This window comes from Budorcas taxicolor, chromosome 5 (assembly GCF_023091745.1).
Source record: "Budorcas taxicolor isolate Tak-1 chromosome 5, Takin1.1, whole genome shotgun sequence".
Lineage (NCBI taxonomy): Eukaryota > Metazoa > Chordata > Mammalia > Artiodactyla > Bovidae > Budorcas > Budorcas taxicolor.
The window spans coordinates 71,935,926-71,957,543 of NC_068914.1; the positions used below are offsets into that span (position 1 = coordinate 71,935,926).

The 21,618-nt window shown below is 51.4% G+C and overlaps 1 protein-coding gene across 1 annotated transcript; it reads left to right on the plus strand.

The window, feature by feature from the left end:
* Nucleotides 1-10,396: 10,396 nt before the first annotated feature.
* On the plus strand, nt 10,397-17,887 carry KRT78 (keratin 78). The gene is made up of 9 exons (XM_052640766.1): nt 10,397-10,762; nt 11,126-11,340; nt 12,376-12,436; nt 13,137-13,232; nt 14,044-14,208; nt 14,568-14,693; nt 16,979-17,199; nt 17,449-17,483; nt 17,565-17,887. The coding sequence occupies exons 1-9, from the start codon at nt 10,397-10,399 to the stop codon at nt 17,885-17,887; spliced, it is 1,608 nt and encodes a 535-aa protein (XP_052496726.1).
* Nucleotides 17,888-21,618: the final 3,731 nt, after the last annotated feature.

Below are 21,618 nucleotides of genomic sequence, written 5' to 3' on the forward strand. Positions count from 1 at the left end.
GCACGCTGCTGTCTGCACTCCCCAGTTAGGCTAACTTTCCCTTCCCTGGACCCAACCAGTGGTTCCTGTCCTTGTCACTGTTGTGACTCAGAGGTTACGTGGAGCAGGGGGCTATGATTCTTCCTTTTGGAGAGTGGGTGGGCTGCAGCGCAGAGCAGGCATCAATGAACTGAGGGATTAGATTCGGTCTTAGGAGAATTTCCTAACTTTCAGGATAGATTGAGAGAGGTCTTCACTCTCTGAGTCCCTGCTCCTAATCCTGCTTTCATTACTGTTGTCCATCTATAAAAGCTTCCCAGACTAAACCTCTCTTTTCCCTTCCCCCAGTCCAGACAACTGATGCCCCTCCAGGTTCTGGTCTTGTTTCTTGGGTTGTGTGTGTCTGGGGATGGGACCACTTCCTCTATCAGAGGGTTATTCAGCTTTTTGGGACCATGATCGCTGGTAAGAAATGCATTTTATATCACAGTTCTGTATATATTTATACGGACATAATGCACACTGAACACAATTTTTTTTTTTGAACACAATTTTATGGTGATACACTCTGGTATGCTGGTTGACATCCATTAAATTAATTTCACAACCTACTAGTAGGTTGTGAACCCTACTGAACCCAAGTTCACAACCCTAGTGAACTGTAACTTGCAGTTGTTTTTTTCTGGTTGCCCTGGGTCTTCACTGGAGTGTGTGGGTTTCTCTAGTTGCCGTCTGTGGACTTCTCTTGTCATGGGACGTGGGCTCAAGAGAGCATGGGCTCAGTAGTTGGGGTGCACAGGCTTAGTTGCCCCATGTGGGATCTTAGTTCCCTGTTCAGTTCAGTTCAGTTGCTCAGTCGTGTCTAACTCTTTGTGACCCCATGCACTGCAGCACACCAGGCTTCCCTGTCCGTCACCAACTCCCGGATCTTGCTCAAACTCATGTCCATTGAATTGGTGATGCCATCCAGCCATCTCATCCTGACCAGGGATCAAATCTGCATCCCCTGCATTGGAAGGTGGATTCTTAATCTCTGGACCACCAGGGAAGTCCTGTAACTTGCAGTTTTGAAAATACTATTCTCTTAGGCTGAAGTCTGAAAGCAAGGAGACCAAACCAGTCAGTCCTAAAGGAAATCAACCCTGAATATTGATTGGAAGGACTGAGGCTGAAGCTGAAGCTCCATTACTTTGGCCACCTGATGTGAAGAGGTGACCTGTTGGAAAAGGCCCTGATTCTTCGAAAGATTAACAGCAGGAGGAGAAAGGGGCAACAAAGGATGAGGTGGTTGGATGGCATCACTGACTCAATGGACAATGAGTTAGAGCAAATTCTGGGAGATAGTGAAGGCTGGCATACTGCAGTCCATGGGGTTGCAAAGAGTTGGACACAACTTAGTGACTGAACAAGAGGCTGAAGTTCCTTGGGGATGGAGGCAGAAGATTCAACCCCCTCCCTAGGGCTTATTGCTTCACATGGCCACGAGAGGGATGCTGGTGAGAGGGGCTGAGGAGGGGCAGGGAGCTGGTCCAGGTAAATCCCCAACTTCATCTCCTAGTCTAGGAGTTCCTACTGGGCCCTGGACCTTATTTTCCCAGGGTTGTAGGAATCCTGGGACCTTTCCCCTAGAAGTTGCCTCATGGGCCTTTCACCCTCGGGTGTTGGGAGGCTGTCCTTAGTAACATGCCACATAAATATTTGCCAAATCAGGAGTGGTTGCTAGAAGCAGGACGCCCAACTGGCTGAACCTGATTGGGTCTGAGTGGCAGTGACTGCGTGCTGGGCCCTGATGGGCAAGTCTGGACTCAGCTCGTGTTTTCTCATCTGTACTCTTCCGCTTCCCTCTCAGCCCAGCCCTCTTTCCTCTGCAGATACCATCAGCTTGCTCCTAAAGGGGTGTCCGTGGCTCCCGTAGTCTGGGACAAGTTGTGCTCCACAGAACGGCTTCCACCTTCCTCACCCTGGGCCAGTGGTGTGCAGGAGCCAGTTTGTGCAAACTCGCGAGAGCTGATCGTGTTCACTTCTTCCCAGCTCTGCAGTCAGTGGCATAATGCTGGTAGCTTGAAATCAGCCATGGTGGGTGCGTTTATACTCTAGAAAATGATGGCAAACATCACAAAGCAGAGATGTGTTCTCACAACCCTGCACACAGCCAGCTGTTATCCTGCAGCACCCGCTGTTCAGCCAGTCCCCTCGCTGGCTCCTCTCCCCAGCTCCTAGCAGAGGGGAGGTTTCTGGTTCTCTGTTGACTAGGGAAACACGTGCACAGGCCTGTTCTCAGTGGAGGCTGTGGGCTTCCTGAGAAGACTACAGGATCCTTAGAAGAGCTGGGTTCTCCTCCTGGCTGGACATGTTCCTCGCTTCAGGATCTCTTGGGTAGTTGCTTTTGTTTCTGTGTCTGTGAACAAGAACAATACCTAGTTTTCAGACTGTGGTGAAGACTAAAGAACGTTAAGTTTCTACAGGGCCTGGTACAGTGATTGGCGCTCAGAGGGTCTGCAATAAAACTTATTTTGTAATAAAATTAATTTTTTAATTAAAGTATAGTTGATTTACAATGTTGTGCTAGTTTAAGGTGTAAAACACGGTGATTCAGTTATACACACACACACGTATATATGTATATGTATTTATTTTCCTTTATACATATTACAGAATGTTGATATATTTCCCTGTGTTATACAGTAGGTCCTTGTTGATTATTTTATTTATTCTAATTGATTAAATTGGAATATAATTACTTTACACTCTCATGATGGTGTTTTGCCGTACATCAACAAGAATCAGCCACTCTAGTTTATATCTAGTAGTGTGGAGAAGGAAATGGCAACCGACTCCAGTACTCTTGCCTAGAGAATCCCGTGGACAGAGGAGCCTGGTGGGCAGCTGTCCATAGGGTCGTACAGAGTCGGACACGACTGAAGCGACTTAGCATGTGTGCATGCATTGGAGAAGGCAATGGCAACCCACTCCAGTATTCTTACCTGGAGAATCCCAGGAATGGAGGAGCCTGGTGGGCTGCCGTCTATGGGGTCGCAGAGAGTCAGACATGACTGAAGCGACTTAGCAGCAGCAGCAGCAGCAGCAGTGTATATCTGTTAACCTCAAACTCCTAATTTATCCCTTCCCCCCCATTCCCCTTTGGTAACCATTGTTTTTTTTTCTATGTCTGTGGGTTTCTGTTTTGTAAATAAATTTATTTGTAACTTTTTTCAGAAAAAGAGATTCCATGTGTAAGAGATATCTCATGGTATTTGTCTTTCTCTGTTTGGCTTACCTCACTGAGTATGACAAGCTCTAGGTCCACCCATTTTATTGCAAATTCTTTTTTGTGGCTGAGTAATATTCCATTGTACATATGTACCACATTTTCTTCATCCATTGCTTTGTCACTGGACCTTTAGTTTGCTTCCATGTCTTGGCCATTGTAAATAGTGCTGCAGTGAACACTTGGATGCCTCAACAGAATTTTAAAAACACGAGCACATTGTCCATGGAAAATGGAGATCACTTCAAAGTCAGCGTTTGGTGTTGTCCTCCACTCCCACCCTCAACCTGGAACTTGGAGACACACATTTAAATTCTGAGCTCCCGGGAAAGCTTAGAAAATGGGTCCTTTCCAGATTCTTGGGAATGTGCTCCCTGTGGGTTTTGGGGGCTCACTACCTGGGCACAGAGGGCCCACAGAGGCAGTAGCTTGGCTCACCTTGGGGGCACACTTCCCTGTCACAGGAGGCCCATCCCTGGGTGGGCATCCCCTTCCTTCATCACCAGCGTGGTGAGGAGGGCAGGGGCTACTCACCCCAGCCCAGCAGGCAGAGCGGGCTGGTGTGAGGGTGCGCTCTCTGGCCTGGGGGAGCGTGAAGGGCAGGCCTTTCATCTCCCCCCGGCTCCTGCCCCGACAGGCCAGGAGAGCTGTCAGCTGTCTTGCAGGTGAGATAGAAATCAGCCACTCCCACGGGTGCTGCTCCTCCCTCCCTCGCTGGCTTTAGGAAACTTCGAATAGGGTTGAGGTTGACCTGTGTTCTGTGTAAACCAAAGCGCACAGAAGAATGTTTTACATTTTAACAGTTAGGCCTCATGTGAATATGAATTAGAAAAAGATTAGAACTAGCACACAAAAGCTACGTTTATGGATATTATGGTTTAGGGTCAGGATAAGAAAGAGGTGAATCCATTTAAATTCCATTTTAAGAATATATTAAGGACATACCAGTATGTCTGGCATTACACAATGGCATGATGTTGGAGGTTGAATGTGAGTGCCTGATATTTGGGCGACTTGAGAGATTCTGGGTTAGAATTTGGGATGTATTTCTCAGTTGCAAAGGCTGAGCTGAGGGAGGGGTCCATGGTGCCTACACTGAGGAAGTCATGGGCTGTCTGTTGTCGAGAAAGGGAGACTGATTAAAGGCAGGCACAAGACATTTGAGCCTTTCTGGTCCAGCTCCCCTCAAACAGGATGGGACAGGAACCAACTCCTTTGTTGACTTTTGAAAGCCAGGAAGACCTATATGGGTGTGGGTAGCTGTGCCTCACCTTGACCCTAGGCAATGACTTCTGTTCTTTGGGGATGTGCCCAAAATAAGCACACCTGCTTTTTCAAGAGGATGCCAGAACCACAAGAATTGTACCTGCATCTATAGTGGTATCTCCAGCACTTATTGCATTTTCAGTTCAGTTCAGTTCAGTCACTCAGTTGTGTCCAACTCTTTGTGACCCCACGGACTGCAGCATGCCAGGCCTCCCTGTCCATCACCAACTCCTGGAATTTACCCAAACTCATGTCCATTGAGTCGGTGATGCCACCCAACCATCTCATCCTCTGTTGTCCCCTTCTCCTCCTGCCTTCAATCTTTCCAGCATCAGGGTCTTTTCAAATGAGTCAGCTCTTCGCATCATGTGGCCAAAGTATTGGAGTTTCAGCTTCAAAATCAGTCCTTCCAGTGAACACCCAGGACTGATCTCCTTTAGGATGGACGGGTTGGATCTCCTTGCAATGCAAGGGACTTTTACTGGTCTTCAAAATATATTCCCCATGTCTTCCCTACTCCCCTTCCAGACTGCGAACACCTTGAAGGCAAGAACTTTCCTTAAATTTTGTTTAACTTGGGCTGGCATAGTGTCTGGCACCAGCTAGTGTTTAATTAGTGTTGATCAGGGATGAAAGTGGAGGAATGAGTTTCACTTTTGGATCTGCTGTGTGATCTTGGGCAAGTCATTCTACCTGTCTGGACTTTAGTTGGTTGAGGTGTCCTTCAACATGGACGTTCCTAGGTCTCCTAGAGGAGCACAGTGAGGTTGTTAAAGGCAAAGACTCTGGAGTCCGTCTATGTACGTGCATGCTCAGTCGCTTCGGTCATATCTGACTCTGCAACTCTATGGACTGTAGCCCACCAGGTTCCTCTGTCCATAGGATTGTCCAGGCAAGAATACGGGAATGGGTTGCCATTGTTTCCTCCAAGGGATCTTCCCGACCCAGGGGTCGAGTCGGAGTCTCCTGCATCTCCTGTATATTGCAGGCAGATTCTTTACTGCTGAGCCGCTGGGGAAGCCCTCTAGTCTATCTCCCTTTGTTCAAATCTTGGCTCCATTCCTACTAGCTGCATGGCCTTGAGAAAATTATTTTTTCTCTCTGTGCCTCCCTTTGTAAGGTGGTGATAATCCTCATACCTACTTCATAGGGTTGGGTTGTTAGGATCACATGGTTGCTATATGTAAATGGCTGGGTAGATTCCCAAACAGCTGAGCATAGAGCCACAGCTGACTTGTAGCTATATGGGGATCTGTGAAGGAACATGCTAGGAGGGAACAGCAAGTGCAAAGGCTCTGAGGCAAGAATGTTCCTGGCATGTTTGTAAAAAAATTAGGGGATAAACTAGGTTAGGCCTCTTTCATGCCCTGTACTTTCCCCAAAAGACATACACTGAGAGGATGTAAAATGGCAGAGGAAGGGTTTCTAGTGGCATGCCGCAACGCTCTGCCCTTGTTTTCCTTCAAAAGAAGAATACCTCACTATCATAACAACACGTCTACTTGCACCCCAGGGCAGTCTCTCTCAGATTTTCCTCCCCATTCTGCATTCGTATGTGTGTTCTCTATGGCGCTGTATAACAGTATATTCTTTTCAGATGGGAATGGGGCCTTACCCATCTTATGTCTCCTGTATCATTTAGCTCAGTGCTCAGCCCACAGCAGGAGCTCAATAACACACACACACACACACACCACACTTGTGCACATGCACACACACGCACACACACGCACACACGCACACGCATGCACGCACATGCGCACACATGCACACACATGACTACGTTTGCTTGCTCCCAACCTTGTCAGGGAGTGAGGTGCTTTGGAGAACAGAATTGAGAGTTACAAGAACATCCAGAGGTTGAAAGATGAAGGTGATCAACAAGATGAAATTGAATGGGGAGTCATTTATTTAACAAGTGTTTACTGAGCACCTACTGTATTAGGCAGAGTTCTAAGCACAGAGGATATAGAAGTCAGCAAAGAGACCAAATCCTCGCATTCGTAGAATGATATTCGAGAGCAGGAAGACAGACAAACAAAATGAATAAGTGAAATATATGGTGTGTTAGAAAGTGCCAAGTGTTGAACGGAAGGAGATAGAGCTGGGAAGGGGGTAAGAAGTGTCAGTGCAACTCGGCATTTCAGTTTTGGTTTGGGGCAGCCAGAGATGGTGACTTGTAACTATACGGGGTTCTGTGAAGGAGCATTCTAGAAAGAGGGAATAGCAAGGGCAAAGGCTCTGAGGCAGGGGTGTTCCTGGCATGTTCGAGAAAAAATTAGGGGATAAACTAGGTTAGGACTCTTTCATGCCCTGTTCTTTTCTCTCCTTATTATAATTGCAATTAAATACATGTTTAATTGACTGTTCAATGTCTCTTTCTCTACTGGACTTTAAAGTTTTCTTAGTGCGGGGGCTGGGCCTTGTTCTCGGCTAAATTCCTAACTCTCAGCATAGGTCCTGGCACACAGGAGGTGCTTAATCATAATTTTTCAAGTCAATAAGTAAATGTGGTCCAGTGGTTAGGAATCCCAATAAGTAAGTGTAGGGACTTCCTTGGTGGTCCAGTGGTTAAGAATCTGCCTTCCAATGCAGGGGTTGTGGGTTCAATCCCCGGTCAGGGAACAAAGATCCCACAAGTCTCAGGGAAGCTATGTCTGCAGGCCACAGCTAGGGAAGCCCAAGCACTGCAATGAGAAGCCCTTGTGCTGCAACAAGGATCCAGTGCAGCTAAGGGTAAAAAAATAAGCTCAGTGTGAATAACTGGCTATTGGGTAAAAGCATCCACTGCACAAGCAGAACAGGCTTGAGTGCAATTAGAGGGAAAGAGGTTGAGGAGTCGTAGCTGCAGCCAGAGGTGAACTCAGGGTGGGGCAGTAAGAAAAGGGGCCGCTGGGGAGTGGTTAATACAAGTAGCTGCCCTGTCTGGGTATCCTCGAAGGCAGGACTGGGGTAGGCAGGGATTGTAGGGCTTGAGGTGTGGTTGAGGCTGGTTGACTTGGAGCAGGAGATTTAACCCAATGGGTAAAACCCACTGGAACTGCCACATGCTGGGTTTAACGTTAAGTCCACGATTTGAGCCATTTGCACTTTGCTGCCCCATAAGTGGGACCCCTTTGTGTACCTTTGTGTGTAACACTTAGGCTTCCCAGGTGGTGCTAGTGGTAAAGAACCCACCTGCCAATGCAGGTTAGACATAAGACTCGCAGGTTCAGCCCCTGCATCGGGAAGATGCCCTGGAGGAGGGCGTGGCAACCCACTCCAGGATTCTTGCCTGCAGAATCCCCATGGACAGAGGAGTCTGGCAGGCTGCAGTCCATGGGGTCGGAAAGAGTAGGATATTAGTGAAGTGACTTAGCACCTGTGTACCACTTAGCTTCTGAGGGGCCTAGTATTCAAATCTCCAAATCACTTGTCATTCTCTCCATCATGGCATGATTTTTTTTTTTAATGGAGGAGAACATGTTACAGTAGTGTTTGAGAATTTAAGGGGATTCAAGAAGGTCCCTAGGTATAACTGTCATGGGTAAGAATTCATCTCTTAGACAAGTGCTTTGAATGCCTAGTGTAAGCCAGACCCTGAGCTTGATGGAGGGGTGGACAAGGCAGACATGGTGGAGTCATGATCAAAGGTCTGTTTATGGGCTGTTCCTGGGTCAGTGGTCTGAGCTGGGTGGGGGCTCAGGCTCCAACCCAGTCAGCTGTGTGGGTGGCCTTGAGCAAGTCGCTCAAACCAGAGTGATGGGTCAGAGTAGGCTTAGAGGTCATCTGGTGCAATCTCTTGGATTACTCAAGGTTGCACAGTCTCTGCACCTACCCTAAACCCTATGGGGCCTCAGAGTCCTTAACTGAAAATCAAGGGCTTTGGACCAGAGGACCCTGAAGCTCCCTGGCTTTAATGCTCTTGTCACGTGCTCAGTCGCTTCAGCTGTGTCTGACTCTCTGTGACCCCCTGGACTGTACCAGGCCAGGCCCCTCTGTCCATGGATTTTCCAGGCAAGTATACAGGAGTCAGTTGCCATGCCCTCTTCCAGGGGATCTTCCCAATGAAGGATTGAACCCTCGTCTCCTGCGGTTCCTGCATTGCAGGTGGGTTCTGTAGTGCTGGGGAAGCCCTTCTAATACTCTGAAACATTACAAATATGGGGAAGTTTCAAGTGTGACCTCTGCCCTTCACCCTCAATACTGGTTGGGGGGAGTGGTTGAATCCAGCCCGCAGAGATCTTTCTCCAGAATGTTTGTGGGAGGAATGTGCCTCTGTGGAGTGGTGCCAGGGGGCAGGGTTTGGAGGTGGGTCCTCAGTGGGATTCAGTCCATTCCCCAGATTCTCTTTCTAGACTCCAAGTCCAGCCGCACTGCCTCCTCTCTTCTCAGTGTGCCTAAATCGCTTCTTGGATCGTTTTCCTTCCTTCTCTTTCTTACCTGAGTCCTCAGTCCCTCGATCTCCTTTGTTTTCTCCAGAGGAGGCCTGGCCTCTTCCTCCCCTTGAGGTCATCTGTCATTCATTTCCTTCCTGGTTGTCTGCTGGATGGGGCTATAGGGGAAGGAGGAAGGGACTTTTAATCCTCTAGAGGGAGGGGAGACACGCTTACCGTTGTCTGGGCCCAGGGGTGGAGTGTCTACGGGACTGTTTGCATTGCTAGGGCTGACTTCCTCATAGCACATCTCTTGCGTGTTCGTTATTCTGTGAGTCTCTGTACTGGCTTTGAGTTGCATTACCAAAGACCCCAGTACCCCGGCTTCAGGGTGCATCAGGCTCTAAGAAATGGGGAGAGGAAGAGGAAGAAATAGCCCTCCCATCATGGAAAGTAGACATTTTGGAAATTTCTGAAAATCAGAGCTGCCAGCCCTCCCTGCCCGCAGTGGGAGGGCAACAGGGGAGGCAGCTGAATGCTGCCTGGGTCCTCCACCAGGTGGGAGAATCGCTGAGTGATGAACCCTGGGGCTCCTCCAGTTAGCAAACTCTCAGGAGAGGGATTGAATCTATCCTGCAGCTGCCCCAAAGCTGCTATGTTTGTTCCCAGTCCCCAGGGGAAGGGTGTTTCTAAATGCACATTTTATTTTATAGCCTGGGAGCTCTGATGAGTAACTTGACAAAAGCAGTGTGAGACCCAGGTTGATGGGGCTGGTGCTATGTGTTTGTGGAAGGGACACAGGCTGGGCTTAGGAATGCTTTATCTGCCTCCATCCCAGGTGGAGAGGCCTGGTTTGAGTGGGGTGGTGCCTTGTCGATGATTGCTGGGTTGGGCAAGAGGAGGGACTTGGATACCCTGTTTTTCAGTTTCATTTCCAAATCTTGTAGTGTCTTTGAGCCAACGATGACAGTAACACCTCTATTAACCTCTCGGCTTCTCCTGTGCTGCAAAGTGCCTTCCTTCTCCTACTCTTGTATGTGGATCCTCTTTTGAGAAGTTGTGCTCCCCTGTCCAGCATCTGCAGGGCACTCAAATGCTCCGCTTGAAACCCCTCCATCTTCTCCCCTTGAATGTGCCTCCCTTCTTACCCATCTCCTCCTCCAGGAAGCCTTCCCTGAATGACTCTCAGTGACTTTGCTCAGGGCCTTCTCTCCCCATCCCCTAGCACTGAAGTCCCAGTCTCTGGCTGCTTCCTGGTCTTCAGAATGTGCCCACACTTCCTGTAGCCTGGGAGCTCAGGGGGCAGGCTCTGGGTCTCTTCCTTGGGCTCTGCACGTGCCGGGCATCTATTCCCAGGCGTGTCAGAAGAGGTCAGCTGGAGCCAGTGACAGACACAGTCAGGCCAAGAGCATCTTGCTCTCCAAGGCCCAGCCCAGGTACGGGAGGGGATAAAAGTCTCGTGCCGGGCCTCAGGGCAGGAACTTGCTCTTGACGATCCTTTGCAGCCCTGAGACCTTCAGTCACTGCCATGTCTCTCTCTCCCTGCCGGGCCCGGAGGGGCTTCAGCGCTCGCTCAGCCTGTTCTGCCCAATCGGTGGGCCGAGGCAGGGCTGGCTTCAGCAGCAGGAGCCTCAGTTCCTCTGGGGGTTGCCGAGGAAGCTCTCGTGGAAGGACCTGGGGTTCGTGGGGAAGGCTAGGGGTGCGGCTTGGGGAGGGGAGTGGTGGGCTTGGGCTTTCCCTGTGCCCTCCGGGAGGCATCCAGCAAGTGACCATCAACCAGAGTCTTCTGACCCCACCGAAGATTGAGATCGACCCCCAGTTCCAGGCGGTTCGGACTCTGGAGACCCAACAGATCAGAGTCCTCAACAACCAGTTTGCTTCTTTCATTGACAAGGTGAGGGTCCACTCAGCTAAGCCCCTGTCTCTGTGCCTGCCTCCGAGGAACTGTTTTCGATGGACTTGGGAATGGGGCAGTCAAGCCTCCTACTCCTTTTCTAATCACTTCTACAGCAAGGAAGTCCCTCTTGTGGTCTAACTGGAGTCTCTCTGGTTATGCTGAGGCTATGTTTAATCGGTGTTTTGAAATTCCCTTTATAGAAATGTCATTATAATTCATTGAGTGTGTGGGCAAATATTTATCAAAGGCCTCAAAGGCTCCAGGCCGGCCAGAGGGTTGCTCAGGCTAGAGAGTTGTCTCGGAGGCTGTGCCCAGGCAGGGATTCTGGCAGGAGCCTCAGGATCTCTGCTTGTGCGGCAGGTGCGGTTCCTGGAGCAGCAGAACAAGGTCCTGGAGACCAAGTGGTGCTTGCTGCAGCAGCAGGGGTTGAGTGACGGGCCCCAGGGCCTGGAGTCTTTCTTCGAGGCCTATCTGGTCCGGCTCAGGACACAGCTGGAGCAGCTGCAGAGGGAACGAGGGTCTCTGGACGCTGAGCTGAAGTCCTGCCAGGGCCAGGAGGAGGAGTACAAAGCTAAGTATGTGAACCACAGCATCCCCATGGGGCCTGGGGGCAGCTGGGAGGGCTTGGATCAGGCTGTCTGCGGGAAGTTGTCCCTCCTCTGAGCTCCTGGAGCCACAGGACGGCCCTCCCCTCTGGCCCCTCTGCACCCCCACTCTCTCTGATTCTCAGGGGGCCCCATCTGCTGCAGGTAAGAGGCCCCCCAGCCCCTGATACCCAGGACTGGAGAGCCTCGATTCTAGCAGGCCCTGACTATGAGGGCCACGTTTCTGGTCAAGGTGGGGAGGGGCTTGTTTAAAGAACGTTCCTGCGGGTTTTTTTTCTTGAGAAATTCCTGTTGAGCAGGCTGTGGGCTGAAGTGACTCAGATATTCTCTGGTCTCAGACGTAGAAGGGAATTCACTTAGTGGGACCATCCCTGGTCCTGTGGCATGATTCACGGCTGGCTGCAGTTCTGGGTTCCGCACAAGGTCACCTGGTGGTAACGGGGAGACCCCTGAAGCCACAGAAGGCTCACGTTTGGTGACTGTGAGCAAGGAATAGCTGTGTGGCCTTGAACAAAGAATCTCACCTTTCCCAGCTTCAGTCTCCATATCTGTAGACTGAGATAATGCCTTTCTCGCGTTCCAGAGCCATTGGGAGGTTGGCTCCAGGGCCCAGGTGGAGGGTCCTAGAAAGACTGGGGACAGGAGACCTGGATTTTAGATCTGCATGGGCCACCTAATTATCTGTAACCTGGGCATAATCTCTCTGATAAAATCCAAAATGCCTGCTTCAGGTGATGATTGTGAGTGGTAAGTGAGAAGTGTTTGAAAGCGCCTTCCAGACATGGAGGTAAGTGACCCGATGTCATAGTGGACCTGGGCCGAGAGTGAAGAGGGATATAGGACATGACAAAACTTCCTGACGGAAGAACAGAGGTGCAGGCTGCTGGTGGGTCCTGCTTTGGAGCATCTAAACAGGGTGACCTTCTCTTGGGGACTGTGCTTGGAGATAGTCCTGGGCTCTGATGCCAGCACTCTAGGCAGCGTCTTTCTGTGCTTACTTGGCAGGTATGAGTGCGAGGCCTACAGGCGTGCCACTCTGGAGAACGACTTTGTGGTCCTCAAAAAGGTGAGTGGGTTCAACTGCTCTACCTGAATTCTTTTTTTTTTAAAAAATTCATTTATTAAGCTTCACTGGATCTTAATTGTGGAATGTGGGATATTTAGTTGTGGCAGGTGAACTCTTAGTTGCGGCATGTGGAATCTAGTTCCCTCATCAGGGATTGAACCCCAGCCCCCGGCTTTGGGAGCACGGAGTCTTAGCCACTGGACCACCAGGGAAGTCCCTCTACCTGAATCCTGAGCCATTCATTGTGCACAGAATCTGGGCTGCGAGAGCCGTGTGTGTGTGTGTGTGTGTGTGTGTGTGTGTGTGAGTGTATCGGGGGGATTCTCACTCACAACATGCTGTCAAATGTCTACTGGGACCCTGTGGGGAAATGGAACACACACAGACACAGGGACCCTTGGACAGGATCTGATTGAGGGACTATGGGATGAGGTCTGGGAGTCACTGTGGGAGAGGGTGGGGAGGGAGTGGAAGAAACCCAACTGGTTGGGATGAATGAGGGAAGGCTTCCTGGAGGCGGTGTGGGTCAATGCCAGACAAAAGAGAGCAGGGCAAGGTGGGGCTGAAAGAGGAAGGAATGGGAGCCGGAGAGGGCCATGGGGGTGTGTGTGCTGGGCAGTGTGTGAACAGAACTCCTGGGTCAGAGTGGGACCCCCAAAGAGGGAGTGGGGGCACATTGTTTTTGTCTTTCTGTCCCTAGGATGCAGACGGGGTTCTCCTGAGCAAGATGGAGATGGAAAGCAAGGTGAAGGATCTGAAAGAGTACATCTGCTTCCTGAAGCATCTCTATGAAGAAGTGAGGATTCTCCATGGGCAGAAGTGATGGTTTGCCTAGGGCAGGCGGGATGAGGGAGGGGGACAGCACAGGCAGGCTCCCTGTGGCCACAGCATAGTGAGAATGGCCAGGAGGTGAAGCCTGGTTAGGGTGCCTTAGACACTGGCCATTCAGTCCTTTGACAAACAATTACTGAGAATGTACCAGGTGAATTGCTAGGCATTGAGAATACACCCGTGAATGACCAGACAAAAATCACAAGGCTGGGAGATAATAAACACAATAAGCAGCAGACCTGGTAAATAAGTAAATTACATAGCATGTTAGAAAGTGATAAATGCTATGCAAAAAGGAAAACCAGAACAGGGAGAGGAGGATTGGGAACGTGGAGGGGTAGGGCAGGTGGCAGTTTCAAATACAGTGGTCAGATGGCCTTATTTAGAAGATGAAATTGGAGCAAAGATCTGACAGAGGTGAGGAAGTTAGCCACATGGTAGGGGGTGGTGCAAGGGATTCCAGGCAGAGGGAGCCAGGAGCCTACTGGGCTTTGAGGAAATGCAAGGAGGAAGAGGGAGGGGCTGTGAGAGGAGGTCAGGGAGTGATGTGGGCCAGGTGATGTGGGGCCGCGAGGACGTGTTGCTTTGACGTCCAGGAGTCCTCGGGCTGCCCTTACTTCCAGATAAGAGGACAGGGCATGCTCAGTGGCAGCCGGCATGAATGAGGGCTGCCTCTGAAGGAGACAGGAAGTCAGGCACTCTGCCCACTTTCCCCGGGGCTCCAAGGGGAAGGGGAACCAGGAAGACATGGGACACTGAGTCAGTCCTGCCCGCAGGAGCTGGGCCAGCTGCAGACCCAGGCCAGTGACATGTCCGTGGTGTTGTCCATGGACAACAACCGCTGCCTGGACTTCAGGGACCTCATCGCCGAGGTCCGAGCCCGGTACGAGGAGATCACCCGGACCAGCAAAGCCGAAGCTGAGCTGCTGTACCAGACCAAGGTGCCGGGGCTGGGGGGCTAGCACTGAGCTGGAAAAGACTGGGTCTCCCTGCCTGCCCCCCTGGGGCAGTCGTCCACCTCAGTCTGGCTGGGACAGTTCTGATGACCTGTCTGGAGCACCAGGGCTGGGTGGGTACCATGTTTCCCCTCTCCGGGAGGGAGGCAATGCAGGGGAACCATGAGAGATGAGCCTGGAATTCCACAACCTCATCCCACCACGTCCTGGTCTCAGCGTTTTACCTGCATTCTGGATGAGGATGTGAGGAGGCAGAGAGCCGGGGCCATGATCAAAGGTGAGGGTCAAAGATCAAAGGTGGGGTGCTGTCCACTCATGGTGTCACCTCTGTTCCCCACCCCCAGTACCGGGAGCTTCAGGCATGTGCCCAGCTTCATGGGAACAGCATGAAGGAGACCAAAGTCCAGATCACTCAGCTGCAGCAGACAATTAAGAAGCTGCAGAGTCAGATTGAGACCGTCAAGAATCAGGTAAGGGTCCCGAGCCCCCAAGCCCTCCGTCTTACCACCTTTGTGCAGGGGTCACTGCGGGGTTGGTGTGAAACTTTGATAACTTGTTGGAACTTCATATAATTTGGGGTTGAGAGCACTTTGAGCCCCACGTCAGAGGGGTTCGGCTGTCCTCCAGGGGACTCTAGCTGCACGGGCTTCGCACTGCTAACCCTGGCCCAGCCTTCTCACTGCATTCCATGCCCACATGCGCTTGGTGCTTTCGGCTCCTAGGGGAGAGGGTTAATTCATCTCTTTTCTAATCTCTTCTTTTGGCACTTACTCCTCAAGTCAGCAAGGACTCTGAGACCGTGCACTGAATTTCCTGGTCCCCTGCTGGGGAGGGAGAGAACCAGGATCTCAGGGAGCGGGGGACTCCGGCAGGATGGTGGGGTGCCGAGGCCCCCTTAGGGTCAGGTGATGCTGTGGATGGGAGGAGCAGGGAGAGGAAGATGGAAGGATGGCAAGGGCAGGGAGGTGGTTTCCTGCTCCTCTTGGAGACCTCACTTTCAGATGTGAGGATTACAGATTCTTAAGTTTGCAAGTGTCTTTGCTCTCACTTTCCCCAAGCCCGAAGAATCACTCTTTTGGGATCAACAGAGGGTTGAGAGCTGAGACCACAGAGTCAGAGGGTTTCCTCAAGCACTTCAGCCTGATTCCCAAGTCACGTGTGGCCCGTGCACGTGTGAGCAGGGCACAGATCCTGGAGAAAGTTCTTGGAGTACAGATCATTCAGAGGCCATCCTCAGTCTCCAGACGTCCTGACCTGCTCTCTTCTGAAGTGCAAGGCAGGACCTGAGGTGAAGGTGACCAGGTCCTATCACTCAGTTTGCTGACACTTTGTTTTGCCCGTCGTTTTGGACTTTTTGCTTTGGAAGCTTGGGGATTCTCTGGGGTGTCTGATAAGATACAGATTCCTGGGCTTCCCACTGGCAACAGGGAATCAGAGTCTCTAAGCGTGGAGCCCAGAAACCTGCTTTCTCAACAAAGCTCACCCAGGTAACGACGAAGGGCGTGGAGTCTGAGTCCAGTGGCGAGCGCCTAGGAGAGTCACTCTGTGCTCACGTCTGGGAACCACAGTCCTCCCGTACAGCGAGGTGTCTTTCCTGGGAGACTCCCTCTTGGGGACCCACCGCCTTTTACTCCTCCTTTGCATGCACAAGCCTGATGAACAGGGACTGCAGTTAGAGCAGTGGACCGGACCTCAGATGTCCTGGGCTGGGGTCCCAGCTCCACCTCTCACCTCCTTTCCAGGGCTCAGTTTCTTCATCAGGAGAATGGAGACAGTGTCCCTATCCACGGGGTGCTTTGTGGAAAATGAATAATGAGAGCCTTTAGGGAATGCCTTCCTTCCTGACCGGGATGTGAGGGTAAATCAGCTAGATGGCTGATTAGACAGGGATGCAGTCTTTCCTCTAGGAGTTTTCTATCGGATTGGAAAGGTGAACACAGAAAGTGTTTTTCAAATTGAGGCCCATGGTTTGATAGACTCTGACAGCATCGGGACAAAGTATTTGAAATGGGGCTGTTCTAAAAAACACATGGATAATGAACCCATCCAGGACAGGAGGAGCTGTAAGTACCCTGGGAGAGAGAAGCTATTTGAGGGATGGTGGTGAGGGTTAGGGCTAGGGGAAAAAATACGGAAAATCACTGGGGAAAGTGGCAAAGGAGATGGATTCATTTCCTGTGGCCGCTGTGACAAAGTATCACAAACTTGATGGTTTGAAAGAACAGAAAACTGTTCTGTCTGGTCCAGAGGCTGGAAGTCTGAACTCAGGTGTCAGCAGCTGTGCCCTCTGAAGGAGCTGGGGGAATCCTTCTTGGTGGCTGGTGGCTCCAGGAATTCCTTGCCTGGTGGCTGCCTCACTCTCATCTCTGCCGCCATCTATTTCAGTGTCTGTATCCCCTCATCTTTTTCTTGGACATCGGTCACTGGATTTAGGGCTCACCCTAAATACAGTATGATAGCATCTTGAGATCCTTAACTCATTACATCTGCAAAGACCGTATCTTTCCAAATAAGGTCATGCTCTGAAGTTCTTGGTGGACATGACATTTTTGAGGACACTATTTAACCCGCTCTAGGACTTAAAGAAGCAGAAGAGGGAACCCTTCCTTTTAGAACGAGAAGAGCTGGGCATGGCCAAGAATAATTTAGGGCTCATGAAATTATGGTCCATCTCAGCTTTTAAGTTATAGTTGGTACTTTGGGGGCCTGTGCCATGCTGATAGTCACTTTCTCCCTTATCTCCACGCTTTGCTAGAATGCCAGCCTGCAGGTCGCCATTGCTGATGCTGAGCAGCGTGGGGAACTGACCCTCAAGGATGCTCAGACCAAGCTGGCCGAGCTGGAGGCCGCCCTGAGAACCGCCAAGCAGGACATCGCGCGGCTGCTGCGTGACTACCAGGAGCTGATGAGTGTAAAGCTGTCCCTGGATGTGGAGATTGCCACCTACCGCCGGCTGCTGGAGGGCGAAGAGTGCAGGTGAGGGGCTGGTCAGGGTCCTGGAGATGTGTGAGAGAGGTGGGGGTGGGGGATGCCAGGCCAACACAGGATGCTGAGAGATTTCTCCATACTCTGAACTGCTGAGGGCCACCCGCTCTGCTGGGAGGGATTTAAAATTGGGGGATTTTATCTGCTCAGAGGGTGCTGCTCCAAGAGGCTGAAAGCATCCTGGGACACATTCTCTGCAGCCTTTCTTAGTGTTTCTTCCTCTTGTCTTTTCTCCCCCAGGATGTCTGGGGAATGCGCCAGCCAGGTCACTATCTGTGAGTATCAGGGGACTTTGGGAGAGGGGTTGCCACGGAGAATCGAGGACTCTGCTGTGACCCTGGCCCCTTTCTTGGCAGCTGTTGGAGGAGGCGGCACCGTTGTGTCTGGAGGAGCAGATGGTGGCTTGGCGGGCTCTTGTGGACTTGGAGGCGTGAAAGGCAGCTTTGGGTCTAGCTGCTCCAGCGTCGTGAAGGGAGGCTCCAGCGTCGTGAAGGGAGGCTCCAGCGTCGTGAAGGGAGGCTCCAGCATCGTGAAGGGAGGCTCCAGCATCATCCTGGGCTCTGGGCAGGGCCCCGTTGTGGGCTCTAGCTCTGTGTCCGGCTCTTCCTCCAGCTCCACCAGCCACACTATCCTAAAGAAGACAGTTGAGTCAAGTCTGAAAAAGTCTGTCACATACTGAGTGACCCAGAGGCCACCTACTCACCTCTGCTTTCCTGAGCCCTCTTAGGTCTTCTCTCATCCTCATCATTCCCATCCCTGTGCTGCCAACTCTGCGTCCACTGCCCACAGCCTGAGCCGGCCACAGAGAACTCTGCAGAAATCAGCGGGTCCTGCCTGCTTGCTGTTCTGAATGCTCGTCCAGTCTAGCCTTGCTCTGCATACTAATTTGCATCTTACTTGTCTGCTGCCAGCCCCAACCAAGGAGCACAGTGCCCAGCCTCAGCCCACCAGCCAGCCTCGTCCTCCCCTCTCTCTGCAGTCTTCGACCAAGATGGGAAAACTCCTGGTTGGGCTTGGCCAGATTGCATCTCCATCCCAAGGGAGAGGCTCGAGGCCCACTGACCAGAACCTGAGGGCTGGAACTAAGGGCCACACCTTTGCCCTCTTCACCTGCCTCTGGGCCACCATTTCTGTATTTCTGTCCATTTATTTTCTGTGAAATAAAGCAGCACCCAGTTATCCCTGCAGTGGGTCTTCCTTTCTTTCTTCCTCCTGCTTCCCCACTCCTTCCTTCCCATAAATTTTTTTTTCATGGTAAAGACTGCTTTATTGGTGGCAGCTAATACAAGTCAATAAGTAATGATCCCCAAAGAACTCAGTTATGTATCAGATTACTGGTGCACAGAGAGCTGAATGGAATTGAACCAACTGATGGCCGGGAGGATAAGCTGAAGTCAATCCTGCTCCTTGGGAAATGAAGCCAGAGCCAGTTCATACATGGCGTATGCCGTTCCACCAACTGTAAGAATCATGGTGGTTCTATACAGGACGGCATCAGCTATCCCACCCTTCGGATGCACTGGAACTCCATTATCCTCCTGAAACAGCTTTTGTTTCTCTGGAACCCTATTTTCAAACTGCCTGCGTGAAGCAGTACTTGTGGTCCTCTGAGCAATCTGATGGAGAGCCAGAAGATTCCGCAGCATCTTGGCTCAGGTACTGCCCACTAACCGCGACAACTGACCACCAGCAACAAGAACGCCCGATGGTGGAACCGGAACTCCCTCCTCCATAAGTTTTTTTGAGTGTCAGGACTAGGGTTACTCTGGTAGTAAGATCAGCCCTGCCGTGCTCTCCTAATGTGTCTCTCTTACCCCTTCCGTCTCCAGTATAACCCTCTCATTCATGAGAGCCAGACCTTCCTTCTTGGAGCCCTTGATTTCCAGGGACAGAGTGTGGTTTAGTCGCTTAATCATGTTTGACTCTTGCAACCCCATGGACTGTATGTAGCCTACCAGGCTCCTCTGTCCATGGGATTTTCCAGGCAAGAATACTGGAGTGGGTTGCCATTTCCTGGTAACTGGCCTTTTATAGCTAATTCACATACCTGGGTTGGGAGATCAGGATTTGTGCTGAGGTCCTTTTGCGTCCTCTTGCTTCTTCCAGTCTCCTCCCAGTGATGTGCTGGTTCTAGCTCCACCCAGGGTGGTAAGCTTGGGTCTTGTTATCTCACTTCCATCTCTCACCTCAGAACTTTAACCTGCCACTTCTCCTGGGCAGGTTAATTCAGCACCGAAGCTAAGCCATAGCCTTATACACGTGTTCCAAGGGCATTTAGAGGACAGGCTGCAAGGCAGAGACAAAAGTTCCTTTTGGCAATGTGCAGCTTCTCTGCCACTCCTTCCAGCAATTCTCAGCAATTCTGCTCTGCCCCAGGCCTGCACAGCTCACCCCCCCACCCCCACCCCACAAAACAAAAGCTACGCAGGTACCCAGCTCACTCTCCTCAGAAGGCAATTTATGGAGTATCTACATTGTTTGAGTGGGTCCTGTGGGCATCTCACACCTCACATCAATCAGATCATTCAGGGATTCCTTCCAACCCTCCACTATGCTCCCTGGTATGCCCTCCATCTCCTCCATCCCCACTGATGTTTAGGTAGCTCTCATAGCTTGCTCCCTAGTTAATTGCCTACAGTAGGCTCTATTCCCAACCAAGGACAGCTCCATTCATCCCTGTTTTTCCTTCTTCCCAAGATTGCCACTCCCATCACCCCCCTCATCCCCCTCTGGCAAGGGTGGCCAAACTCTGATTTGTCCAGGGCACAGAGGTTTTCTGGGGTGTGGGATTTTCAGTGCTAAAGGAGGATGTTCAAGCATGTTAATTGCTCAGTCATGTCTGGTTCTTTGCGACATCATGGGCTATAGCCCTCCAGTCTCCTCTGTCCATGGAGATTCTCCAGGCAAGAATACTGGAGTGGGTTGCCATTCCGTTCTTCAGGGAAACTCCTCAACCCAGGGATTGAACTGCAGTCTCCTGCATTGCAGGCAGATTCCTTACCATCTGAGCCACCAGGAAAGGGGCTAAAGTGGGATAGTCCCAGGAAAATCAGGAGGGGATGGTGACTCTGTGTAGAGCTGAAGAGATGAGAAAAAGAGTGGATGACTGATTGGGTGGTAGAGATGTAGGAATAGGTAGAAGCTGTAAGCATGGAGGAAGGCAGCCACCCCTAGAGCAGGGAGGGGGCTAGGAGGAAGTACCTCCCATGTCTCCCAGATCTCATGCTAATGTCCCCCCTCCTTGGCCAACCCACCCACCTCTGGAAGCCAGAGAGCCAGGGAGTGGCCTGCAGGGATCAGGGAGGTCAGGGAATCAACTGGAGCAGAAAGGATGCTTATGGAGAACCTCCAGTGCGGGGACTGGATGTTTTTGTTTCGAAGGTGTTTTTGTATCAAAGGTATCTGCCCTGTAGTGAGTGCTCAATAAATGCTGACTATAATAATTGTTCCTATTAGATGAGAAAACGCTGCCCTGGATGGGGCTCCTCAAGGGCAGTGACTGTTTTCTTCACCGCTGCATCTTTCCTATCGTTCAGCCCATGTTGGGTGCCAGGTTGATGCCATCGGTTGTCTCACCTCATCCCTTTTATATCAGCAGCAGCATTCTGTCCCCTCTGCTCCTGTGTCCTGTGCAGGGAGGGGCCCTGGACCGGAGAGGGTCTCTAAAGATGGAGGCGCTTGGTTCAAGCAGCAGAGGTGGGGAGGGAGCCATGCCTCCTCAGCTACGGAAGAAAGGTCTGAATTGGGGTGTCCTGTATAAGGATGAGTGGAGAGCCAGACTGGAGAAGGCGGAGTGGCTCCCATGCCCTCTGGGCTGGGGCTGGTGAGACTGTCGCCGATAGTAACTGTGGGCTTCCTCCGTGGCTGTCACCAGCCCCCGGCACACACCTTGGCACTGAGTGCCAGGTAAACACAGGAGGGTGTCAGTCCCTGGGGAGGGCTGGAGGGTGTGTTTGCAGCCAAGTCTGCTCCCACCACCCTGCTGTGCCTACTCAGATGGCTGACGTCACTCCTTTCCCCACTTGCCACTATCTCCCCTCCCATGCTCCCTGGGGAAGAGATAAGGGAGCTGAAGAAGGGGTTACAGCCTCAGGGACAGGACACAGAGCTCAGCAGGAAGTGATGGTTCAGTCTTGGGATGGAGGGCCAGCGCTTTTGAAAGGAGTTCCCTGGCAGGCCCTGGTCATAAGCAGAGGCCGGGGGGCCCAGAGAAGTTGAATGTTGCCCAAGGACACACAGCTCAGTGGGGGTTCACCTCCCAGCTCAGCTCCCCCAAATGCCTGGTGTCCTGACTCTAAGCAGGGAGGGAAAAACCCTTTCCTGGCCACTGAAGGACTAGTTCCGGGAGCATCTTCACCCCCATCCGGTGTGGGAAAGTGAAAGTGTGAGTTGCCCTACTGTGTCTGACTC